Raw genomic sequence first — 22,142 nt, 5'->3', positions numbered from 1 at the left:
AGGCTCTTAGCTTCCTAGAAAAGGAAAAGTAGAAGTAATGAGTTAAAAGGAAACATACACCCCTCCATTAGTAAAGTGACCATTTTCCCAGCACTAAACTGTTAAAGGAACTGGTTGAAGGAATTAAGGGGGGGGGGAGCTCTTTGCTGCTTCTTATATTAATTCTCATTAAAACTGAGGCATATTTTAAAAAATAATTCTTAATAGCATATGTCCTTAGACAATCAAAATAATTTACTTTGGTCAAATGCTTCTGGTTGTCTACTCTAAAAAAATGCCTACATCTTGGGAACACTAAAGCAGGGTTTCTCCACAGCAAAACTACCAACATTTTGGGCCAGATAATTCTTTGTTTTGGGAGGGCTGTCCTGAGCATTGCAGGATATACAGAAGCATCCCAGTAGGTATCCGTAGTACTCCCCAACCCAAGTTGTAACAACCAAAAATGTCTGACACCTGCCAATAGTCCCCTTGGGGGTAAAACTGTCCTAAGAACCAAAGTAGAAGAAGGACAAATTTATTTGTCCCTTACATTATTTATTCTCAAATATCAATTGTTTTCAAACTTTTTACAAGATTCCTGACTAATGCCTCCAGAGACTGCCTAAGTACAGATATTTGATGTCATTAACGTTTAAAAATTTATAATAAAAAAGTAATACATGGTTAATTAAGGAAACCAAAGGGGGACTGGCATCATGGCATTGGGATGTTGTCTCTGTGAGGATGCAGGTTCAATCCCTGGCTTCACTCAGTGGGTTAAGGATCTGCCATTGTTGTGAGCTACGGCATGGGCTGCAGATGCAGCTCTGATCCAGTGTTGCTGTGGCACAGGCCTCAGCTGCAGCTCTGATTCAACCCCGAGCCTGAGAACTTTCATGTGCCACAGATGTGGCTATAAAAAAAAAAGAAAAGAAAGAAAGAAAACCAAAGGGTAAAATTTGTCTTCTTGCCATCCTACTATCACACTGAATTGAACTGTAGGAATTCTGTGTGCAAAATCAAATATATCTTCAGAATAAAGCTATGATTTTATTTGAGGTCTAAACAACTTAATGGAGAACATTAAATCTACTCCATAAATAAGGAAGAGAAAGTTTGGTTGAATAGATTCTGAAGTTTTCACCAATCGCCTTATTCAAATTTTTCAAAGACTTCTCTTGTAGAAAACACGATCATATTCAAATTAGAGTAATATAATGAACACCCTCCTTATAGCTAACATCCAGCTTCAACATACATCAACTCACAGCCAATCATCAGTTTTAAAAGAACTTTTTATACAGCTCTTAAAACATATTTTTAAATACGGTTGCTATGTTTTTGCTAAGGGAAACTCACAGCTTTCATTAATCACCGTCTCTGCCTTCACAAATATTCTTTGACATTACAATGCTAAAATGTATTAAGTTCAATTTTCTAGGTACAAGTTCAACACTGACATTTAGTTAAAATTTTAACAGTAAGAAAAGCGTTTTAAATTTATCCTGGATTTTTAAAGTTACTATTTATATGCCAATTAACTTTTATTTAGAAGAGGCCTCAATAATAGCACTCACCTACAGCAAGTAAAAAATATGTTTAGCTAAAAATAACCAAAACTAATGCAAGAATACCGCTATTAATACTATGACTGTTTGCTACTTATTAACCAAAAAACACATCAACTAATATTACTGCAACAATGCAAGAGTTAAACATCTTTAACATCTTTTCTCCCACAGTTCCTTACTAATTTGTTTCTCTATCCTTCTCACAGCTATTGCCAAACTGGTCTCACTTAAGCCACACAGTGCCAGACCAAGGCTCCTCTAGAATACCTCTCATTGCCTTGACTCCCAGCTGCTTCGCAAGCCTGAGCTGCCCTCCCACACTTCCACCATGGACCCGAGCACATGCTCAGGCCGCAGTAGATGACAGGAAGGAACTGTATAAAGTATTCTGTTTTAGAATTATTCATGCATTGTTGTTTTCCATTACCACAGATAATCAAGAGTAGACTACCTCAGTTAGTTGCCCATTAGTGTGGGAAAATATTTGCAAACAAACAGTTACAGTGGATTAACTCAACTAAGTTCGGTGTTTTTAAATATGACTCCATTTTTTTTAAATTAGTAAGTTAATGTTTCAAATAAGCACTTAATTATTGAAATTATAAATATGCTTTAAACTATTCATCCTTCATAAAAAATCAGATGTTAACAAAATGAATGAATAATTTTAAGGTATTCATTTTTTATAAAATGATATAAGCTATACATATAAATTAGGAAGTATATACATTCTACTTTCTATGCATAATTATCCATTGATAACCATTAGTGAGATTTCCTTAATTTAAAATTTGGACTTTTTAAACGAGTCTAAATATATAGGGTTTTGGGGTTTTTCTTGCTTTTTAGGGCTGCACCCATGGCATATGGAGGTTCACAGGCTAGGGGTCCAATCGAAGCTACAGCTTCTGGCCTACACCACAGCCACAGCAACACAGGATCTGAGCTGCATCTGCAACCTACACGACGGCTCACAGCAACGCCAGATCCTTAACCCACTGAGCAAGGCCAGGGATCGAACCTGCAAACTCATAGTTTCTAGTTGGATTCATTTCTTCTATGCCATGATGGGAACTCCTAAATACATAGTTTTTTACACAAGAAATTACCTTACATGGTGAGGGTTCCTAGGGTTTGAACATTCTACTACCTTTTAGTGGTACTTGACCCTTAGGAAGAATTACTTCCATTCCTATGTTAATTTACAGTCATCCTTTCTACAGCTATCTGCTAACTATTTCAACACCCACATAGCCCTATAAGTTCTAGTCAGCTCTTCAGAACTTTTTAAGTTCTTTATGTGGCCGTTTTACCTCTCTTGATCTTCTAAGCCATGATGAACTGAATACAGACAGCACTGACTGTTTTTAGTAGTTCAGAGAAGAATTTTACTTTACAAGTTGCTAAGAATTTTAGTTTGAATAATGTTCTATAACCTTTTTTAAAACTTACCAAAAATGGACACAAAATCATAAACATAGTAAATAGCAGTCATCTTTATACATAATGCTATACTGACTTAAAAGTAACTATATGTACTTGCTTATACAAGTATTCAGTAAAATTAAATTTTTGTGCTGACAATTACATATTCTTTAAAAATATTTAACGTTAATTTAACTTCTACTCTCAGTTTGAAGATTAAAACTTTCATTTAACTTTTTAAATAATATGTTTCCTAAGAAATGATAGGACAATAGAAACAAAGCTAGAGGTGAAATTTCTTTAACATCCTTAGAATTCCTAAGAGGAGTTCCCTTGTGGCTCAGCAGGTTAACAACCCAGTGTTGTCACTGCTGTAGCTCTGGATATAGCTGTGGTGTGGGTTGAATCCTTGACCAAGGAATTTTTGTATACCTCAGGCACAGCAAAACAAAACAAAAAAAAAACACCTCAAGTAATCCACATCAAGAACCTATCCTAACACTGCCTTATAGATATGGTGAGTGTGGTATAAATTAGTACACTATCTAATACCATACTGTCTTTTTAGTACCAAAAAACTGATACTAAATATTCATAATCAATTCTATCTTGTTTTTCAAAACATTTGACATTGAGAAAATGGGTTATTACTTTGTTTTGTTGAACTATTTCCTCCTGATTCTATTTGGTAGAGTCAATAGCATTTCCATCCTCAAAATCAAAATGAAAGTAATTTGGATATAGTTCAGTTACATCAGAGTGATAGAGGATAGACCTCAGTGGGGCACAAACTGAGGTAAATAGCAAAGCTATCAGAACAGAAGGAAGAAAAAAAGCAAAGTAAAAATCAAGTCCATTTGTGAGAATCTCACAAATGAGAATAAAACGTTCAAAATGGAAAACAGCTCATTAATCATCTCCTATCATTTCACAGGTGAGAAAACTGAAGTTCGAATAAGCCAAATATCACACAAATCAGAAGGGCAGAAAGTATAATCTAGATTCTCTGCCAGCCCCTTCCCAAACCTCAGCATTCACCTCTACTAAAAGGGAGAAAAGAGCTAGAACTGTAGGAGGCTGAAAAGTAAAAAGGTTCTTACCATGGAGATAGGAAAAAAGATACTGATTAGGAAAAGAAATTGAATGCTCAGATATCTAGCATCTCCCAGTCCTGAACCACTGTACCAGAAAACCCTTACAACAACCCCTGACATCCATCATTCCAGTGTACATGTGATCTCATCTTTGACCTGACTGAACCTCCATTTCTTTGCTTCTTCAACCCCATCTTCCTTCCAAATTCTCCCAACCTAGCATTTTTGCCCAAAATGGGGGAAAAAATTCGTCTCAAGATATCTTAAGGGAGCTCCTGTTGTGGCACAGCAGATATGAATCCAACTAGGAACCATGAAGTTGCAGGTTCAATCCCTGGCCTCGCTCAGGATCTGGCGTTGCCATGAGCTATGGTGTCGGTCGCAGACGCAGCCTGGATCTGATGTTGCTGTGGCTGTGGTGAAAGCTGGCCACTGTAGCTCTGCCTGGACCCCTACCCTGGGAACCTCCAAATACCGTGGGTGCAGCCCTAAAAAAGCAAAAAAAATATATATCTTAAGAACTTTCTGACTTGCTCTAAAAGAATGTTTCTAATAAAGCATAATAATAATAAAATTTTAAGTACCAAACATTTGAAAACCAGTATTTTAGAGCAAGAGATTGGACCACATAACAAAACTGGTCCATGGCCTGCTTTTATAAATGCCCACAGCTAAGAATGCTAAGAATGCCTTTTACATTTTTAAATAGTTGATTAAAAAAACATCCAGAACAAAGAATGAGACAAATCATATATGGACCACAAAGCCTGAAATATTGACTATCTAGCCCTTTACAAAAAAGTTTGCCAATCCTTTATTTACTAAGTATCTGCTTTATAAACAGAAAACATTTTCTCTTCTACTATACAATAATAATATGTCATTCTAAAGAGTATCAAATCAATTTGATATTCAATCGACATTTAAAACAAAGGACTTTACTTATACATTAAACGCAACTTAAAAAAATTTCAATCCTTAAGGCAAATGCTAAAAAATATGTAAATTCTTTAAAAATTCGGGGAGTTCCCATTGTGATTCAGCAGAAATTAATCTGACTAGTATCCATGAGGACACAAGTTCGATCCCTGGCCTCACTCAGTGGGTTAAGGATCCGGTTTTGCCATGAGCTGTGGTATAGGTCACAGACACAGCTTGGATCTGGCATTGCTGTGGCTGTGGTGTAGGCCAGCAGCTACAGCTCCGATTTGACCCCTAGCCTGGGAACCTCCATATACCCCAGGTGCAGCCCTAAAAAGACAAAAAATTAAAAAATTAAAAAAATAAATTTATACTGATTTCTTAAATATAGCCTTCATCAGCCCATTTCTTCTACTCAATTCCTCATCTAATACACATTTCATATAAACATAACAGCTGCTGTAGAGTTTCAGATCCCTTGCCTTTCAAAGTACTGCCCTCTAGACACTCAACTTCAAATGAAGAAGGTTCAACAAATTCTGGACAACTTGAAGTAATCTTAATCACTTTCCTCCTTAAGGTTGCTACATTTCTCTACCAAAGGACTAGAGTTCTAATCAGAACAGAGATGATCTCTTTCACTGTCAATTTCTTACTATTACCATCTACCCACACAAATCTCTTCTACTTCCTCTTACAAACTAATAAAAAGTTGTCCTTCCTTTTTTAGGAACTCTAATATATCATTTCCTCTTCTGCATTTATCCTTTTCCTCTTAATTTCTTTGGATTATTTGCCAAAACCTCAAACATGGAGAAATTTTAAAACTCAAGTATAAACCTCAAAATTCTCTATCAGATTAGCAATTTGTCAACATCCCTTCTACAGAAAACCAAGTTCATCTATTTCATCACTGAAAATGCTACTGACTATTTCCTTGAGGACATCCTTTCAGAATAAAAATCTACCTCTCATTCATGAAAACTCACCCATACTTTTAGTTGAAGACACACAGCAGTACAACAAGCAATAAAGTACATGTCGTATACAAAAGTTTATATGTGAGGTGAAGAAACTCTTATAGTGGCAAATTCAGATTTAAGATTAAATAGTACTAAATAATAAGAAATCCCTCTGAATGGTCTGATGGATTTAACAGAAACATACGTAGCCCTTACATAAGTGATTCAATTATGCCGACTCTATTTAATTACACAAATTAAACTTCATATTTTGAAAAATAGATCAGTAAATTTCAGAAGTCCTGAACTTTTAAGATACACGAAGATAATATGCACATTTTAATACTCTTTTTACTCCAGAAGAGTTCTAATCATTAAGTTCTAAAGAGAGTATTGAATACCACTAAAGTACTCAAAGAAACAGTGCTAAAATAGAAAAGCTCCAAAGATCATGTCAAGGAAAAGAAGGCAGATCAAAATCTTTTTTAATGGCTTTAAAAAATGTATTTGGCAATTATAAACTGATTTTTCATTGCAGCAATATTTTCAGTGGCCCCCAAATAGAGGACTGGTTATGAAAATTATGACAACATATGCAACATTATGTAACCATTCAAAATGTTTATGAAGAGCTTAAAACATCAGAGAAAGATGTTTGTTGTAACAGTAAAAGAGCAGAACCCACAAATTCCATATATAATATAATCCCAGCTAAATTTTAAAAATTATTTATAAGAAAAAAGCATTAAAAGGAAACATACCAAAAAATTAACAGGAAAAGTTTGAGTAGTGAGGGAAAAGGTTTGTTTTTCTATTTTTTCTTCTTTTTTTCAGTATATTCATGATCATGACATTTATGACGAAAAAAGTGTAACAATTTTTTTCCAAGTTCTATACAAAGATAACTTTATAAGGTCATTTAGATTAATCTTTCCATTACTGAAATAACAGAAAAAAGTGCTTATTTATTTATTTATTTTTTTTGTCTTATCCAGGGCCACACCCTCAACATATGGAGGTACCCAGGCTAGGGGTCTAATTGGAGCTGTAGCCACCAGCCTACGCCACAGCCACAGCAACTCGGGACCCCAGATATGTCATGGTTCCTAGTCAGATTTGTTAACCACTGAGCCATGACAGGAACTCCAAGAAAAAAGCATGTGAACAAGTCATCTGGCTATCAGATTTATATTTGTAAAAAGATGAAGAAGTATAAAATTTAGTAAAAATTGGAAGAAACCAGGCAAATTTTCACCTCAAGCCTGATTATTTTAACTTGACAAGTGAGTTTTAATAAAACCATTAAAGTTTAGTTCCATATCAAAATCACAGAGATTAATCACTAGTCCAAAAGGCAGAACTGAAAACAACCTACTACTGAGATAGTATTTTCCAAATCATATGTGTGTTAACTCACATAAAAAACGCTGTCAGCATTATAGACTGCCTGTGTTTATTACATGTTCCTCAAAGGCAAAACAGGAAAATAGTGTGGTCTCACTTGTGAAATATGATTGATTGAAGACTCCATCCTTCGAAGTTGGGATGCCTGGATATCCAGCATCTGCAGCACATTGTTGGCCAATGTATTGATAAGATAGGCAACACTTGCTAAGGACTGGGTGGTGTAGGCTTTGGTTTCTTCTAGTGCTCGCTGCTTATCTGCTGACTAGGAAAACAAACAAACAATCATTACTTCAAAGACAACCCATTCTATCAATCTAATCTTCAAAAATATTCATCAAAGCCATTATGTGGGAGTTCCCGTCGTGGCGCAGTGGTTAACGAATCTGACTAGGAACCATGAGGTTGCAGGTTCGATTCCTGCCCTTGCTCAGTGGGTTAACGATCCGGCGTTGCCGTGAGCTGTGGTGTAGGTTGCAGACGCGGCTCGGATCTCGAATTGCTGTGGCTCTGGCGTAGGCTGGCGGCTACAGCTCCGATTGGACCCCTGGCCTGGGAACCTCCATATGCCGCAGGAGCGGCCCAAAGAAATAGCAAAAAGCCAAAAAAACAAAAAACAAAAAACAAAAAAACAAAAAAAACCATTATGTGGCTGAATCTACACACATTAGTTCCTCCTTTCCCTTCACTCTAACATATGAAATGTGGCCATAAAGTAATTTCTGATTAAAGTAATAATAATGACAAGATAATGATAATGATAAACAAAAATAATCAAGTAAAATAAAATGGTAATAATTCTGATAAATGATAAATTAAAATAAAAATAATTAAAGGACCCTTTCTTCCAAAGCATCTTAAGTATTATAACCCTATGGAACATAAATTACCACATAACCCAAATGAAAAAAAGAGCACACAATAAAAAGTGGTTAACTGGAGCTCCTGTCATGGCACAGAGGAAACAAATCAGACTAGGAACCATGAGGTTGTGGGTTCCACCCCTGGCCTCAATCAGTGTGTTAAGGATCAGTTAACATGGTTAACTGATTATTATTATTATTATTATTTCCAAGATCACTAATCAAAGCAATGGCAAAGTTACATATTCTATGCTAACTGCTGAACACCATTTTCCTGCCTTAGTTCTACAGAAAAAAACAGTTCAGTAGAAAATATTCAAGCCTCTGAACCAGAAACCTTTTATCTTAATGTCAGTTCTAATTATTTCAACATGTCATATTCTAAGCAATGGTGAATATCAAATAAGATAATGAACGTAAAACCACTTTCTATAACTGTAAATCATTATATCTAACACCTGTCATTTACCTCTTGGAGCAGTCATTAAGTGTTCGAAGTCCACTGTGTCTTACTCTCCCCTCTCCCACAAAGAACAGGACTCAGAATCAGCAAAGCTAAATATAATTTCTTCCAAGACAAGTAAAATTCTTTTCAAGAAGGAGTTAAATAATCAAATAATGTTGCTTTAATTTGAAGAGTTAAGAATCACTGTATTAACTTTTCATTTTTTAAATTCTAATCTTCAGTAGTCTTATTAACATTTAAATTTAGTAAGAATTGAAACCAAACTTGGTTGAAGATGAATAACTCTAAAAAAAACACTTTATAGACCTTCCAGGTTACGGCTGTGCATGTAAGCAGCTTGGAAGTCACCTCTCCATCATAACAAGTGAAAAGCTGAACAGACATATAAATAAATAAATAAATAAATAAATAAATAAATAATTTAAAAAAAAAAAAAAAACTTTCCTTGACTTCACAGTAGAAACCAGTAAGTCAATAACACTTTTTAGATATTACTCTAGAGTATTTATTACAGAGAATAACCATAATTTTAAAAACTTATTTGTTAGTATCTTTCAAAGGATCAAATCAGGGGGATGGATGTTTGGATAGATATTATTTTCAATCCATCCTTTCATAGACAATACTTGAGATTTCCTGAAAAGCAAATATTATTGATGTAACTCAACTCTCAAATCACTTCATGCTGTGACTTTATTCTTACTGCGTATGCAAAATCACATGGCTAATCATTGTTGCATCAAGGACAGGAGAAGCCTTTCTATATTGGGGGGGTTCCATGAATATCTACTTCTCTATGGGAAATTAAAGACACTGTGATGTAAAATGTATGAAGAAAATCTAAATGGAGATGCCATTTGTGGCTGACATATCATTTATGTAAGTTACCATTAAGTAGGTGTTTAGTGCATTATTCTTCTGCATTAAAATAAGACAGAGGAACATTCTGAGTTTTATAAAAAAAAAATTGTTAGACCAATTGCTCTTTAAGGAAAAAACGCTGGTAGTCCATTAAAATCCTGATGTATCTTCATAACAGCAATAGTTAAAAGTTATGAATATTAGTTAATATGGCTGAAATAAAGAAACCTTCATAGATATCAGAGAAAAGTACAGCTAATTCTTCTTTAAAAGGGTATAAATATATTGTTCATCCACATTTACTAAATAAGCCTCAATCTTGAAAATCATAAAAAGCACATATCTCTGATCATTATATCAGAAGAATAAGAATGCTTCTTGATTGCTTATAATCTGTAGTTTGACCAGGGAGCAAAGGCTGCATTTTGAAATGTTTTATTTAGAGTATGTGTGACCATCACATATTCTAATAAAACAGAATTTTTTTTGTTCTCTTTTTCAACAGCCCCATGGCATATGGAGTTCCTGGGCCAGGGATCAGATCTGAGCCGTAGTTGCAATCTAAGCTTCAGCTGCGGCAATGCCAGATCTGTAACACACCGTTCCAGGCCAGGAATCAAACCTGTGTCCCAGCACTCCCAAGACACCACTGATCCATTGTGCAACAGTGGGAACTCCAAGAATGGTTTTTAATGTGTTGTAAAACTACTGGAATTGGAGTCTCCATCATGGTGCAGAGGAAATGTGTTTTAAAACTCCTGGAATTGGACTTTCCACCATGGTGCAGAGGAAACGAATTCAACCAGGAACCATGGGGTGCAGGTTTGAGCCCTGGCCTCGCTCAGTGGGTTAAGGATCTGGCGTTGCCATGAGCTGTGGTGTAGGTCGCAGATGCGGCTCAGATCTGGCATTGCTGTGGCTGCGGCATAGGCCGGCAGCTGTAGCTCTAATTCCACCGCTAGCCTGGGAACCTCCATTGGCTGCAGGTGTGGCCCTAAAAAGCAAAAAAAAAAAGGAGTGAACCTAAAGTAAACTATGGACATTGGGCGATAATGATGCATCAATGTAGGCTCATCAATTGAAACAAAGGTACCACTTTGGTGGGGGATGTTGAAATTTCTTCTTTTCAATTTTTCTATGAACCTAACATTGTCCTTTAAAAAATTAAAATTAAAAAAAAAAACATATTTTAGGACTCCATAATAGCTACTTTCAAGACAGCCATATCTATTTTAAATTTTACAACCACTGAGACAAACAAAATAATGTTAAGCTGGAGTTCCCACTGTGGTGCAGTGGGTTAAGAATCTGATTGCAGTGGCTCAGGTTGCTGCAGAAGTATGGGTTCGATCCCCAGCCTGGCACAGTGGGTTAAAAGATCTGGTGTTACTGAAGCTGCAGTGGAAGCTTAGGTTCAATCCCTGGCCCAGGAACTTCCACATGATGCAGGTGCAGCCATAAAAAAGAAAAATTATACTGCCATTAAAACTACATATTTATATAAAATCAGAATTATATTTACAAATTATACCATAAACTGAATATTATTTTTAAGACCTTAACCTGAACATCCTATAGTTGAAGGTAACAAAGTCTCAATTCTTCTAGCTTACATTTGTCAAAATTTTTCACACTAGGATAGCCTAAGCAGATCACTGAAAGAAAAGCCATGGATTTTTAATGTTTCAGATGGTATGTATTTAAGAATAATTATGAGTGATGCTAGATCACTGGTTTTCAAACAAAAGTTCATGGATATTCTCAAGGAACCAGCAGTACTCTTTAATAATTTATTTTCTTTATTTTTTTATTTCCACAGTAATCTACTTACAAAATTGTGTTAACTGAAAAAGACACACAACAAAAAGCTGAGTTATGTTTTATTCAGGGACCTTACTGAGAACTACAGCCTGGGAGACAGCTTCTCAGATAGCTCTGAAAGAATTATTCTAAAACGGTAATGGAGGAACCAAAATAAATAGGAGTTTTTGCTTTAAAAAAAGGAGTTAAACATTAAAAGATTACTGCTAATCACAAAAAAAAGACATCTAAAGTTAATGATTTGAGTGCTTTTCTACATATGGGAAGATGCAAGAGTCTGGGCTCACTGAAATTATTCCTTTGTTATACATCTTATCTAGGGCAGTATCCTGTTTTTCTTCATCATGAATTCCCCTTAGCATTACTGTGGGACAGCTGTGGCACAGGTTGCAGCTGAGGCTTAGATTCAAGCCCTGGCCCAGAAACTTCCATATGCCATGCAAGCAGCCTAATTAATTAATTAAAAAATAAAGTACAGTGATAAGAACAATATGAGGAAAATGGCAAGTCTAAACAGCATCAATGATGTCAAATGCCTAGACAGATACTTAACCAAAGGAGAAAAAAGCTGAACTAACAGACTATATACAGATGATTTAGGAAAATAAAAGTAATTACTATAGATTATCTGCTTATACACATTTTTTAAATTGGGTAAGCCATTCCATGACAAATATTAAGTAAATATGTAAAAACTGAACCATATCCCCTATTAATCTTCAAGTACAAATGTCAGAAAATTCCTACATTATTATTATTTTGTACTAATAACCAAAACAAGTCCACATTGGGTACACGAGTAATTTTTTCTCATATGACAAACCACCTATATACAAACAACCTCTCTATATAAACAACCACACATATAAATTTTTTCGATTTGTAAAAAGTTTATTCTCTCTTGGCTTCCAAGTCATGAGATTGTTAAATTGGAATTAAAACTTACTCAAAAATCTAAATTTCCTTAGCTATTAATTTTAACCCCAGACTATTATCAAAGGGCATCTTTGGGAGAGAAGCCATCCTTATTGTCTTCTCTACCAGATCCTCTGCCATGCAACTAGAGTGTGAAGAGAACACATTTCAAATGTATAAAAGCTATCTCTAAAATCCTTCAGTATAGCAATTTTGGAACTACTTCAGCATATGACCAACGAACACCAGAGTCTGACACTATGAAACACTATTCTCTGGCTTCATCAGGCATAGTTTATGCTAAAAAAATTTCCCATTCCACAAACTATTGCATTTGGAATGGATAAGCAATGAGATCCTGCTGTATAGCACTGGTCACTATATCTACTCACTTGCAATGGAGCATGATGGAGGATAATGTGAGAAAAAAATATGTGTGTGTGTGTGTATAAGACTGGGTCATTTTGCTGTACAGTAGAAAACTGACGGAACACTGTAAATCAAAGATAATAGAAAAAATAAAAAGCATTATTAAAAAAATTCCCATTCCAAAGGTTATTTTAGTCTGGATGCAAGTTCCATTACACTTAGAACTCTAAATTTACCTCAGAAAAACAATCAAACAGGACGAAGACACAGACAAGGATATTCACTGACACAGTCAATGATTAAAAAGAAAAAAACATGAGACTGATTAAACAACATATCCATATATGGCCTTTATTAAGTAATGAAAGTAGTATTGCTATGCATTACTAATATGGAACAGTTATCGACAAAATAATTAACTGAAAAAGAGCTGGGGAGTTCCCGTTGTGGTTCACTAGGTTAAGAATCCAATGTGTTCTCTGTGAGAATGTAGGTTTGATACCTGGCCTTGCTCAGTGGGTTAAGGATCCAGCATTGCCGTGAAATGTGGTGTAGGTCACAAACGCAGCTTGGATCTGGCATTGTTATGGCTGTGGTATAGGCTGGCAGCTGTAGCTCTGATTCCATCCCTAGCCTAGGAACTTCCAAATGCCACGGGTGTGGCCCTAAAAAGAAAAAACCTAGAGAAAGGAAGCCCTAAAATGTTAACGTGAGTTTTTTCTGAATGTTGGGAATATAATTTGCGTGGTTTAGTAATTTTTTTTTTTTTTTTTTTTTTTTGCTTTCTAGGTGTAACCCTTGGCATGTGGAAGTTCCCAGGCTAGGATGGAATGGGAGATGCAGCTGCTGGTCTAGTCACAACCACAGCAAGGAGGGATCTGAGCCCACAGCTGTGACCTACACCACAGCTCAAGGCAACACCGGATCCTTAACCCACTGAGCAAGGCCAAGGACTGAACCTGCAACCTCATGGTTATTAGTGGGATTCATTTCCACTGAACCACAATAGGAACTGCTCTTTTAGAGATTTTTAATGTGACCTATTTTTTTTTTTTAACCTTGGGCATAAACACTTGCATGATCAAAAAGAGTAAAGCTATATTACTTCTAAAAACCCTAACACATGTATTAACACAGAAGAACAGACACTAAGGGTTCTTAGTAAACAACATAAAAGGAATATTTGTAGGAAGATGGGATTAAGATGGCAGAATAGAAAGAATGGAGCTCAACTTCTCTCCTAAAAACAATAAAATTCACAACTAAAGGCTGAGCAATCTTCAACCAAATGGACCAGACACCTTAAAAAAGATATCCTACTCCAGAAGACAAAGAGGAGGCCACATCGAGAGGTAGGAGGGGCAATTACACGACATAAACAACCCATACCTCCCAGGTAGAAAGCCCCACAGACTAGAAACTAATTGGTTTACACAGACTCACCTACAGGAGTGACAGTTCTGAGCCCCACATCAAACTCCCACATGTTGGGATCTGGCACTGGGAGAAAGAGCCCCTGGAGCATCTAGCATTGAAGGCCAGTGGGGCTGGTGCACAGGAGCTCCACGGAACTGGAGACCCCATTCTTAAAAGGTACACACAGAATTTCACATGCACTGGGCCCAAGGGCAAAGCAAATTATCCATAGGAAACTGGATCAAACCTGATTGCAGTACTTGGAAGACCTCCCGGGAAAACAGAGGTGAATGGGGCTTGTTGTGAGAAAGGACATTGGAAACACAGCTCTCAGGAATATTCAGCAGAGTGCCTTTCTCTGGAGATGGCCATTTTGGGAAAATCTGGTCCCACCCGTCAGTCAGCTGCTGAGAAGCCCCGGGGAAACAACAATCCTGGTGGGATTGTTGCCCCGCCCCTCAGTAAACACGCTGCCTAAAGAACCCCCAGGTACACAGCCCCACCTCTGATGCCATCCACAGACAAAAACCACACCCACCAGAGGGATCAGATTCAGCTCAAGCTACCAGTGGGCAGGCATCAGCCCCTCCCATCAAGAAGCCTACAGAGAGCCTCCACACCAACCTCAGCCACAAGGGCAGCAGCCACCAGAAGTAACAGAGGCTACAAACCTATTATCTATAAAAAGGTCACCACACCAAAAACCTATAAAAATGAAGACAGAGAACTATAACTCAGAGGAGGGAGAAAGAAAAAAACTCAGAAAAACAGCCAAGTGATGAGGGGATTCTCAGCCTCCAGGAAAAAGACTTTAGACTGTTGATGCGGAAGATGATGCAAAACATTGGAAATAAACTGGAGGCAAAGATGGATAACTTACAGGAAACACTGACCAAAGAGATGCAAGATATAAAACTTAAGCAAGAAGAGATGCAAAATACAACCACTGAAATAAAAAATTCACTAGAAGCAGCCAACAGCAGAATACAAGAGGCAGAAGAACAGATAAGCAAGGTGGAGGACAGATTAGTGGAAATTATGGATGCAGAATAGAAAAGAGAAAAAAGATTGAAAACAAATGAAGAGAGTCTCAGAGAATTCTGGGACAATGTGAAACACACCAACATCTGTACTATAGGGGTGCCAGAAGGAGAAGAGAGGGAGAAGGGGACAGAAAAAATATTCCAAGAGATAATAGCCAAAAACTTCCCTAACATGGGAAAGGAATCACTCACTCAAATCCAGGAAGCACAATGACTACCATATAAAATAAACCCAAGGAGGAATACACCGAGACACATATTAATCAAACTGACCAAAATTAAAGACAATGAGAAAATCTTGAAAGCAGCTGGGGAAGAGAAACAAGTAACATACAAGGGAACCCCAATAAGGTTATCGGCAGATTTTTCAGCAGAAACTCTGCAGGCCAGAAGGGAGTGGCATGATATACTTAATGTGATGAAGGGAAAAAAGCTCCAACCAAGATTACTTTACCCAGCAAGGCTCCCATTCAGACTTGAAGGAGAAATCAAAACCTTCACAGATAAGCAAAAGCTAAGAGAATTCAGCAACATTAAACCAGCCTTACGACAAATCCTAAAGGAACTTCTCTAGGCAGAAAAGACAAGACAGCAACAGGAAACAAAAATTTCAAAAATGACAAGGCTCACCAGTAAAGGTATATATACGGTAAAGATACGAGATCATCCGTGCACAAGTATGCCAGCAAAATCAGAAATCGTGAGAGGAGGAGGGTACAAATGCAGGACACTGGAGATGCACGAGCAATTAAGAGACCAACAACTTAAAACAATCCCCCCCCTTTTTTTTTCTCTTTTTGCTATTTCTTTGGGCTGCTCCCACGACATAGGGAGGTTCCCAGGCTAGGGGTCGAATCGGAGCTGTAGCCGCCAGCCTACGCCAGAGCCACAGCAACTCCAGATCCGAGCCGCGTCTGCAACCTACACCACAGCTCACGGCAACGCCGGATCGTTAACCCACTGAGCAAGGGCAGGGACCGAACCTAGTCAGGTTCGTTAACCACTGCGCCACGACGGGAACTCCTAAAACAATCTCTTATATACATAGACTCTTATATCAAAACTTCAGAATAACTGCAAACCAAAAATCTACAATTGATACACACACAAATAAGAAAAATCCACTCAAATACAGCACTAACGAGAGTCATCAAACAAGAAGAGGAGAGAACAAGAGAAGAAGGGAAGAAAAAAGAGCAACAAAAACACGTCCAAAGCAGTTAATAAAATGGCAATAAGAACATACATATCAATAATTACCTTAAATGTGAATGGACTAAACGCCCCAACCAAAAGACACAGACTGGATGAATGGATACCAAAACAAGACCCTTATATATGCTGTCTTCAAGAGACCCACTTCACTTCTAGGGACACATACAAACTGAAAGGGAGAGGATGGAAGAAAATATTTCATGCAGACGGGAATCAAAAGAAAGCTGGAGTAGCAATACTCCTATCAGACAAAATAGACTTTAAGATGAAGAATATTTTAAGGGACAAGGAAGGTCACTACCTAATGATCAGAGGATCAATCCAAGAAGACAGAACAACTTAAAATATCTACACACCCAACACAGGTTCACCACAATGTGTAAGGCAACCGCTAACAACCTTAAAAGGACAAATCGACAATAACACAATCATAGTGGGGGACTTTAACACCTCACTTACAGCAATGGACAGATCATCCAGACCGAAAATCAGCAAGGAAACACAGGCCCTGAATGAAGCATTAGGCCAGAAGGACTTAATAGATATTTATAGGACATCCCATCCAAAAGCAGCACAATACACATTCTTCTCAAATGCACATGGACATTCTCTAAGATGGATCACACTGTGGGCTACAAATCAAACCTTGGTAACTTTAAGAGATTTGAAATCATATCAAGCATCTTTTCTGACCACAGTGCTATACGACTGGAGATCAACAACAAGAGAAAACCTGCCCCAAACACAAACATGTGGAGACTGAACAACATGCCACTAAACAACCAATGGAACAGTGAAGAAATCAAAGAGGAAATTTAAAAATACCTAGACCCAAATGACAACAAAGGTACGACACTCCAAAACCTATGGGATGCAGCAAAAGCCCTTCTAAGGGGAAAGACTGTAGCAATACAAGCCCACCTCAGGAAACAAGGAAAAGTTCAAAGAAACAAGCTAACTTTACATCTAAAGCAGCTCCAGAGAGAACAGACAGGACCTAAAGTTAGTAGAAGGAAAGAAATCATAAAGATCAGAGCAGAAATCAATGAAATAGAAACGAAGAAAACCATAGAAAAGATCAATGCAACGAAAAGATGGTTCTTTGAAAAGATCAACCAAATTGACAAACCCTTAGCCAGACTTATCGAGAAAAAAAGAGAGAGGACTCAAATCAATAAAATTAGAAATGAAAAAGGAGAAGTAACAACGGACATCACAGAAATACAAAGGATCATAAGAGACTACTATATGCAACTATACGCCAATGAAATGGACAACCTAGAAGAAATGGACAAATTCTTAGACAAGTACAATCTTCCAAGACTAAACCAAGACGAAATGGAAAAGACGAAGGGGCAGTTACAAGAAGTGAAATTGAAACTGTGATTAAAAAACTTCCAACAAACAAAACTCCAGGGCCAGATGGCTTCACAGGAGAATTCCATCAAACATTTAGAGAAGACTAACACCTATCCTTCTGAAACTGTTCCAAAAAACTGCAGAGGAAGAGACACTCCCAAACTCATTCTATGAGGCCACCACCTCCCTCATACCAAAACCAAAGATACCACAAAAAGAGAAAACTACAAGCCAGTTTCACTGATGAACATCAATGCAAAAATCCTCAACAAAACACTAGCAAACCGAATCCAACAATACTTTAAAAGGATTGTACATCACGATCAAGTGGGATTTATCCCAGGGATGCAACGGTTCTTCAGTATCCCCAAACCCATCAGTGTGATACACCACATTAACAATCTGAAGAATAAAAACCATATGATCCTCTCAACAGATGCAGAAAAAGCCTCTGACAAAATCCAACACCCATTTCTGATAAAAACCCTTCAGAAAGAGGGCATAGAGGGAACCTACCTCAACATAATAAAGGCCATATGTGACAAACCCACAGCAAACATCATTCTCAATGGTGAAAAGCTGAAAGAATTCCCGCTGAGATCAGGAACAAGACAAGGATGTCTGCTCTCACCACTACTCGTCAACATAGTTTTGGAAGTCCTAGCCATAGCAATCAGAGAAGTAAAAGAGATAGAAGGAATCCAAATTGAAAAGGGAGAAGTAAAACTATCCCTATTTGCAGATGATCCTATACCTAGACAATCCTCAAGACTCTACCAGAAAACTGTTAGAGCTCATCCGTGAATCTGGCAAAGTCGCAGGATACAAAAATAATACACAGAAATCGACGGCATTTCTATACACTAACAATGAGAGATCAGAGAGCAGAGAAATCAGGGAAGCAATCCCGTTTCCCATCGCATCCAAAAGAATAAAATACCTAGGAGTAAACCTACTGAAAGAGACAAAAGACCTGTACTCTGAAAACTATACGACACTGATGAAAGAAATCAGAGATGACACAAACAGGTCGAAAGACATACCATGCTCGTGGATTGGAAGAGTCAATATGATCAAAATGACCATACTCCCCAAGGCAATCTACAGATTCAATGCAATCCCTATCAAATTACCAAGGACATTTTTTCACAGAACTCGAACAAAATATTTTAAAGTTTGTTTGGAAACACAAAAGACCCAGAATAACCAAAGACATCCTGAAAAAGAAAAATGGAGCTGGAGGAATCAGGCTCCCGGACATAAGACTATACTACAAAGCAACAGTCATCAAGACTGTGTGGTACTGGCACAAAGACAGACATATAGATCAGTGAAACAGGATAGAAAGCCCAGAATTAAACCCACGCACCTACAGCCAACTCATCTATGACAAAGAAGGCAAGAATATACAATGGAGAATGGACAGCTTGTTCAGTAAGTGGTGCTGGGAAAACGGGACAGCCACATGGAAAAGAATGAAATTAGAGCACTCCCTCACACCATACACAAAAATAAACCCCAAATGGATTAAAGACCTAGATATAAGACCAGACACTATAAAACTCTTAGAGGAAAACATAGGCCAAACACTCTCTGACATAAACCGCAGCAACATCTTCTCAGATCCACCTCTCAGACTACTGACAATAAAAACAAAAATAAACAAATGGGACCTAATCAAACGTCAAGGTTTCTGCACAGCAAAGGAAACCCTAAACAAAACGAAAAGACAATCCACAGAATGGGAGAAAATCTTTGTAACTGAATCGACTGACAAGGGATTCATCTCCAAAATTTATAAACACCTTCTGCAGCTCCATAACAAAAAAGCAAACAACCCCATCAAAAAATGGGCAGAAGATCTAAACAGACAGTTCTCCAAAGAAGACACACAGATGGCCAAAAAACACATGAAAAGATGTTCAAGATCACTCATTATTAGAGAAATGCTAATCAAAACCACCGTGAGGTATCCGCTCACACCAGCCAGAATGGCCATCATCGAAAAGTCTACAAACAATAAGTGCTGGAGAGGGTGTGGAGAAAAAGGAACCCTGTTACACTGTTGGTGGGATTGCACATTGGTGCAACCCCTGTGGAAAACAGGATGGAGATGCCTCAGAAAGCTAAAAACAGAACTACCATTTGATCCTGCAATCCCACTCCTGGGCATCTATTCAGAGAAAACCATGACTCGAAAAGACACAAGTACTCCTGTGCTCATTGCAGCACTATTTCCAGTAGCCAAGACATGGAAACAACCTAAATGTCCATCAACAGAGCAGTGGATCAAGGAGATGTGGTACATATACACAATGGAATATCACTCAGCCATTAAAATGAACGAAATACCAGCATTTTTAGCAACAAGGATGGACCCAGAAACTATCATGCTAAGTGAAGTCAGCCATACAATGAGACACCAACATCAAATGCTTTCACTAATGTGGAATTTGAAAAAAGGACAGACTGAACTTCTTTGCAGAACAGATGCTAACTCACAGACACTGAAAAACCTACGGTCTCTGGAGGAGACAGTTTGGGGGATGGGGGGATGTGCTCGAGTTATGGGGTGGAAATCCTGTGAAATTGGATAGTGATGATCATTATACAAATATTATAAATTCACTGAGTAATAAAAAAATAAAAAATGTAAAAATACAAAATAAAAAAACATAAGAAAAAATAAAATAAAAATTAAAAAACAAAAAAAAACAAAACAAAACAATAAAACAAGTAATCATGTGTGTATGTCAAGCACTAGAACTTGACTCTAAGTCTCTTTCAGCCCCCTTGGCTAAGTAGTGGAGGAATTTTAGATCATCAGTAGTGATGTCAGAATTGTAAAGAAACGCTGACTTTTTCTTGATGTAGAAAGTATCCACCAAAATAGAATGTACCTCACAGCTTCATTCTTTTCAGCTTTTTATCTTAGAAAAGGGATGGAATTACACAGACAGTTTTCCTTTTTGGCCAGGGTTAGCTCAGGTGTTCTCTTTGGTGATGTTATGACCTCATAATTAAACATTAGGCAAAATAAATCTTAAATTGATTTCTCTTAAAAAAAAGGAATATTTGTAAAGAATAATAGCACCAGAGTTCCCGTCATGCGTGGCTCAGTGGTTAACAAATCCGAATAGGAACCACGAGGTTGCGGGTTCGATCCCTGGCCTTGCTCAGTGGGTTAAGGATCTGGCGTTGCCATGAGCTATGGTGTAGGCTGCAGACGTGGCTCAGATCCCGTGTTGCTGTGGCTGTGGCGTAGGCCGGCGGCTACAGCTCCGATTCAACCTCTAGCCTGGGCTCCTCCATATGCCTTGGGAGCGGCTCTAGAAAAGGCAAAAAAGACACACACACACACACACAAAAAAGGAATAATAGCACCAAAACAATGTTTTAAATCTTTCTGAAATGTATTTTACATTTGTATATTTACATAAACAATAATTTTGGGCTCAAGAACTTTTTCTTGTTATTTCTAAGTTCAAAATGAAGTTTTAAAGTGTTGAGGTTGCTACTCATCTGCTGAACATATAAATTAATCCCAGTACATTCACTAAGGTTTCATAAGAACCTAATTTTACAAGGGCTGATATTCTAAGTTTGTGATTTTTGCGCTTACTTCAGCAGCACATACACTTAAGTTTGAGATTTTTTTTTTCCTTTAAGGTTGTTTTAGTGTTCAATAAAACCTGGAATAAATGCAAACAGAAACTATTTCAATAAAACTGATATCAAAATTGCTACTTTATCTTTAGCCTAGAAGCCTTGCAAGTGACACAGAGAAGTTACAGTACCTTATTTTACATAAAAGAAACAGTGAAAAGTACTATAAAAGAGGTTATTTTGTAGTTTGTAACAATGGCTGATAAACACCTGTGACAATGTCCTTATCCTTTGCTATAACCATATTTAATTATCATAGCTATAGTTCATGCATTAAAGGCAATATGACACCTCAACTCAGGTAATATTCCTACTTAAATTGAATCAGGTTACTGGAAAAAAAAATTTAGATAAAGGGGAAAATTAGCACAGGCATATAGAGGAACATTACACTATATGCTATGGTACAAAGAGTCCCATGAGAAACGATTCTTACATTAAATAAAGTGACCTATTGCCAAGGATCATCCTAGGCAACAATTAATCCTTCCTACTCTGTTATTTCTTAAGTTTCCCTCATGATACTGATCCTTATCTCTATATGAAGATGTTCCCAAAGACTCTGTCTTCAAACTACTCTTTTTTGGGGGGCGGTGCTGTACCCATGGAATGTGGAAGTTTCCAGGCCAGGAACTGAACCAGAGCCACAGCAGTGACAATGCTAAATCCTTAACTGCTAGACCACCAGGAAACTCCCCCAAAATACTCTTCTTTGCTGTACTTGAAAGCCTTAGAAATTTCATTCCTTCCTTAGTTATCACCTCCAAGCACAGAATTTTTATGTTTATT

The 22,142-nt window shown here is 37.3% G+C and overlaps 1 protein-coding gene across 50 annotated transcripts in view; it reads right to left on the bottom strand.

Moving 5' to 3' along the window:
* ABI2 (abl interactor 2) overlaps window positions 1-22,142 on the bottom strand; it is a 123,613-nt gene that overhangs the window by 59,458 nt on the left and 42,013 nt on the right. For all 50 annotated transcript variants that reach the window (XR_014828993.1, XR_014828992.1, XR_014828989.1 and 47 more), the window contains exon 2: window positions 7,457-7,624. Coding sequence is in view for 42 of the 50 variants with exons in the window: in XM_021075324.2 (XP_020930983.1) it covers window positions 7,457-7,624 (168 nt within the window). In the remaining 8 variants the exon portion in view is untranslated. The remainder of the gene's footprint in view (window positions 1-7,456; window positions 7,625-22,142) is intronic.

Source organism: Sus scrofa, chromosome 15 (assembly GCF_054392235.1).
Source record: "Sus scrofa isolate SSC_HxYL_T2T_F1_AM1 chromosome 15, Sscrofa_HxYL_maternal_Yorkshire_Landrace_v2.0, whole genome shotgun sequence".
NCBI lineage: Eukaryota > Metazoa > Chordata > Mammalia > Artiodactyla > Suidae > Sus > Sus scrofa.
The sequence above is the reverse complement of the archived record's forward strand: the minus strand, read 5'-3'. Positions and strand labels throughout refer to the sequence as shown.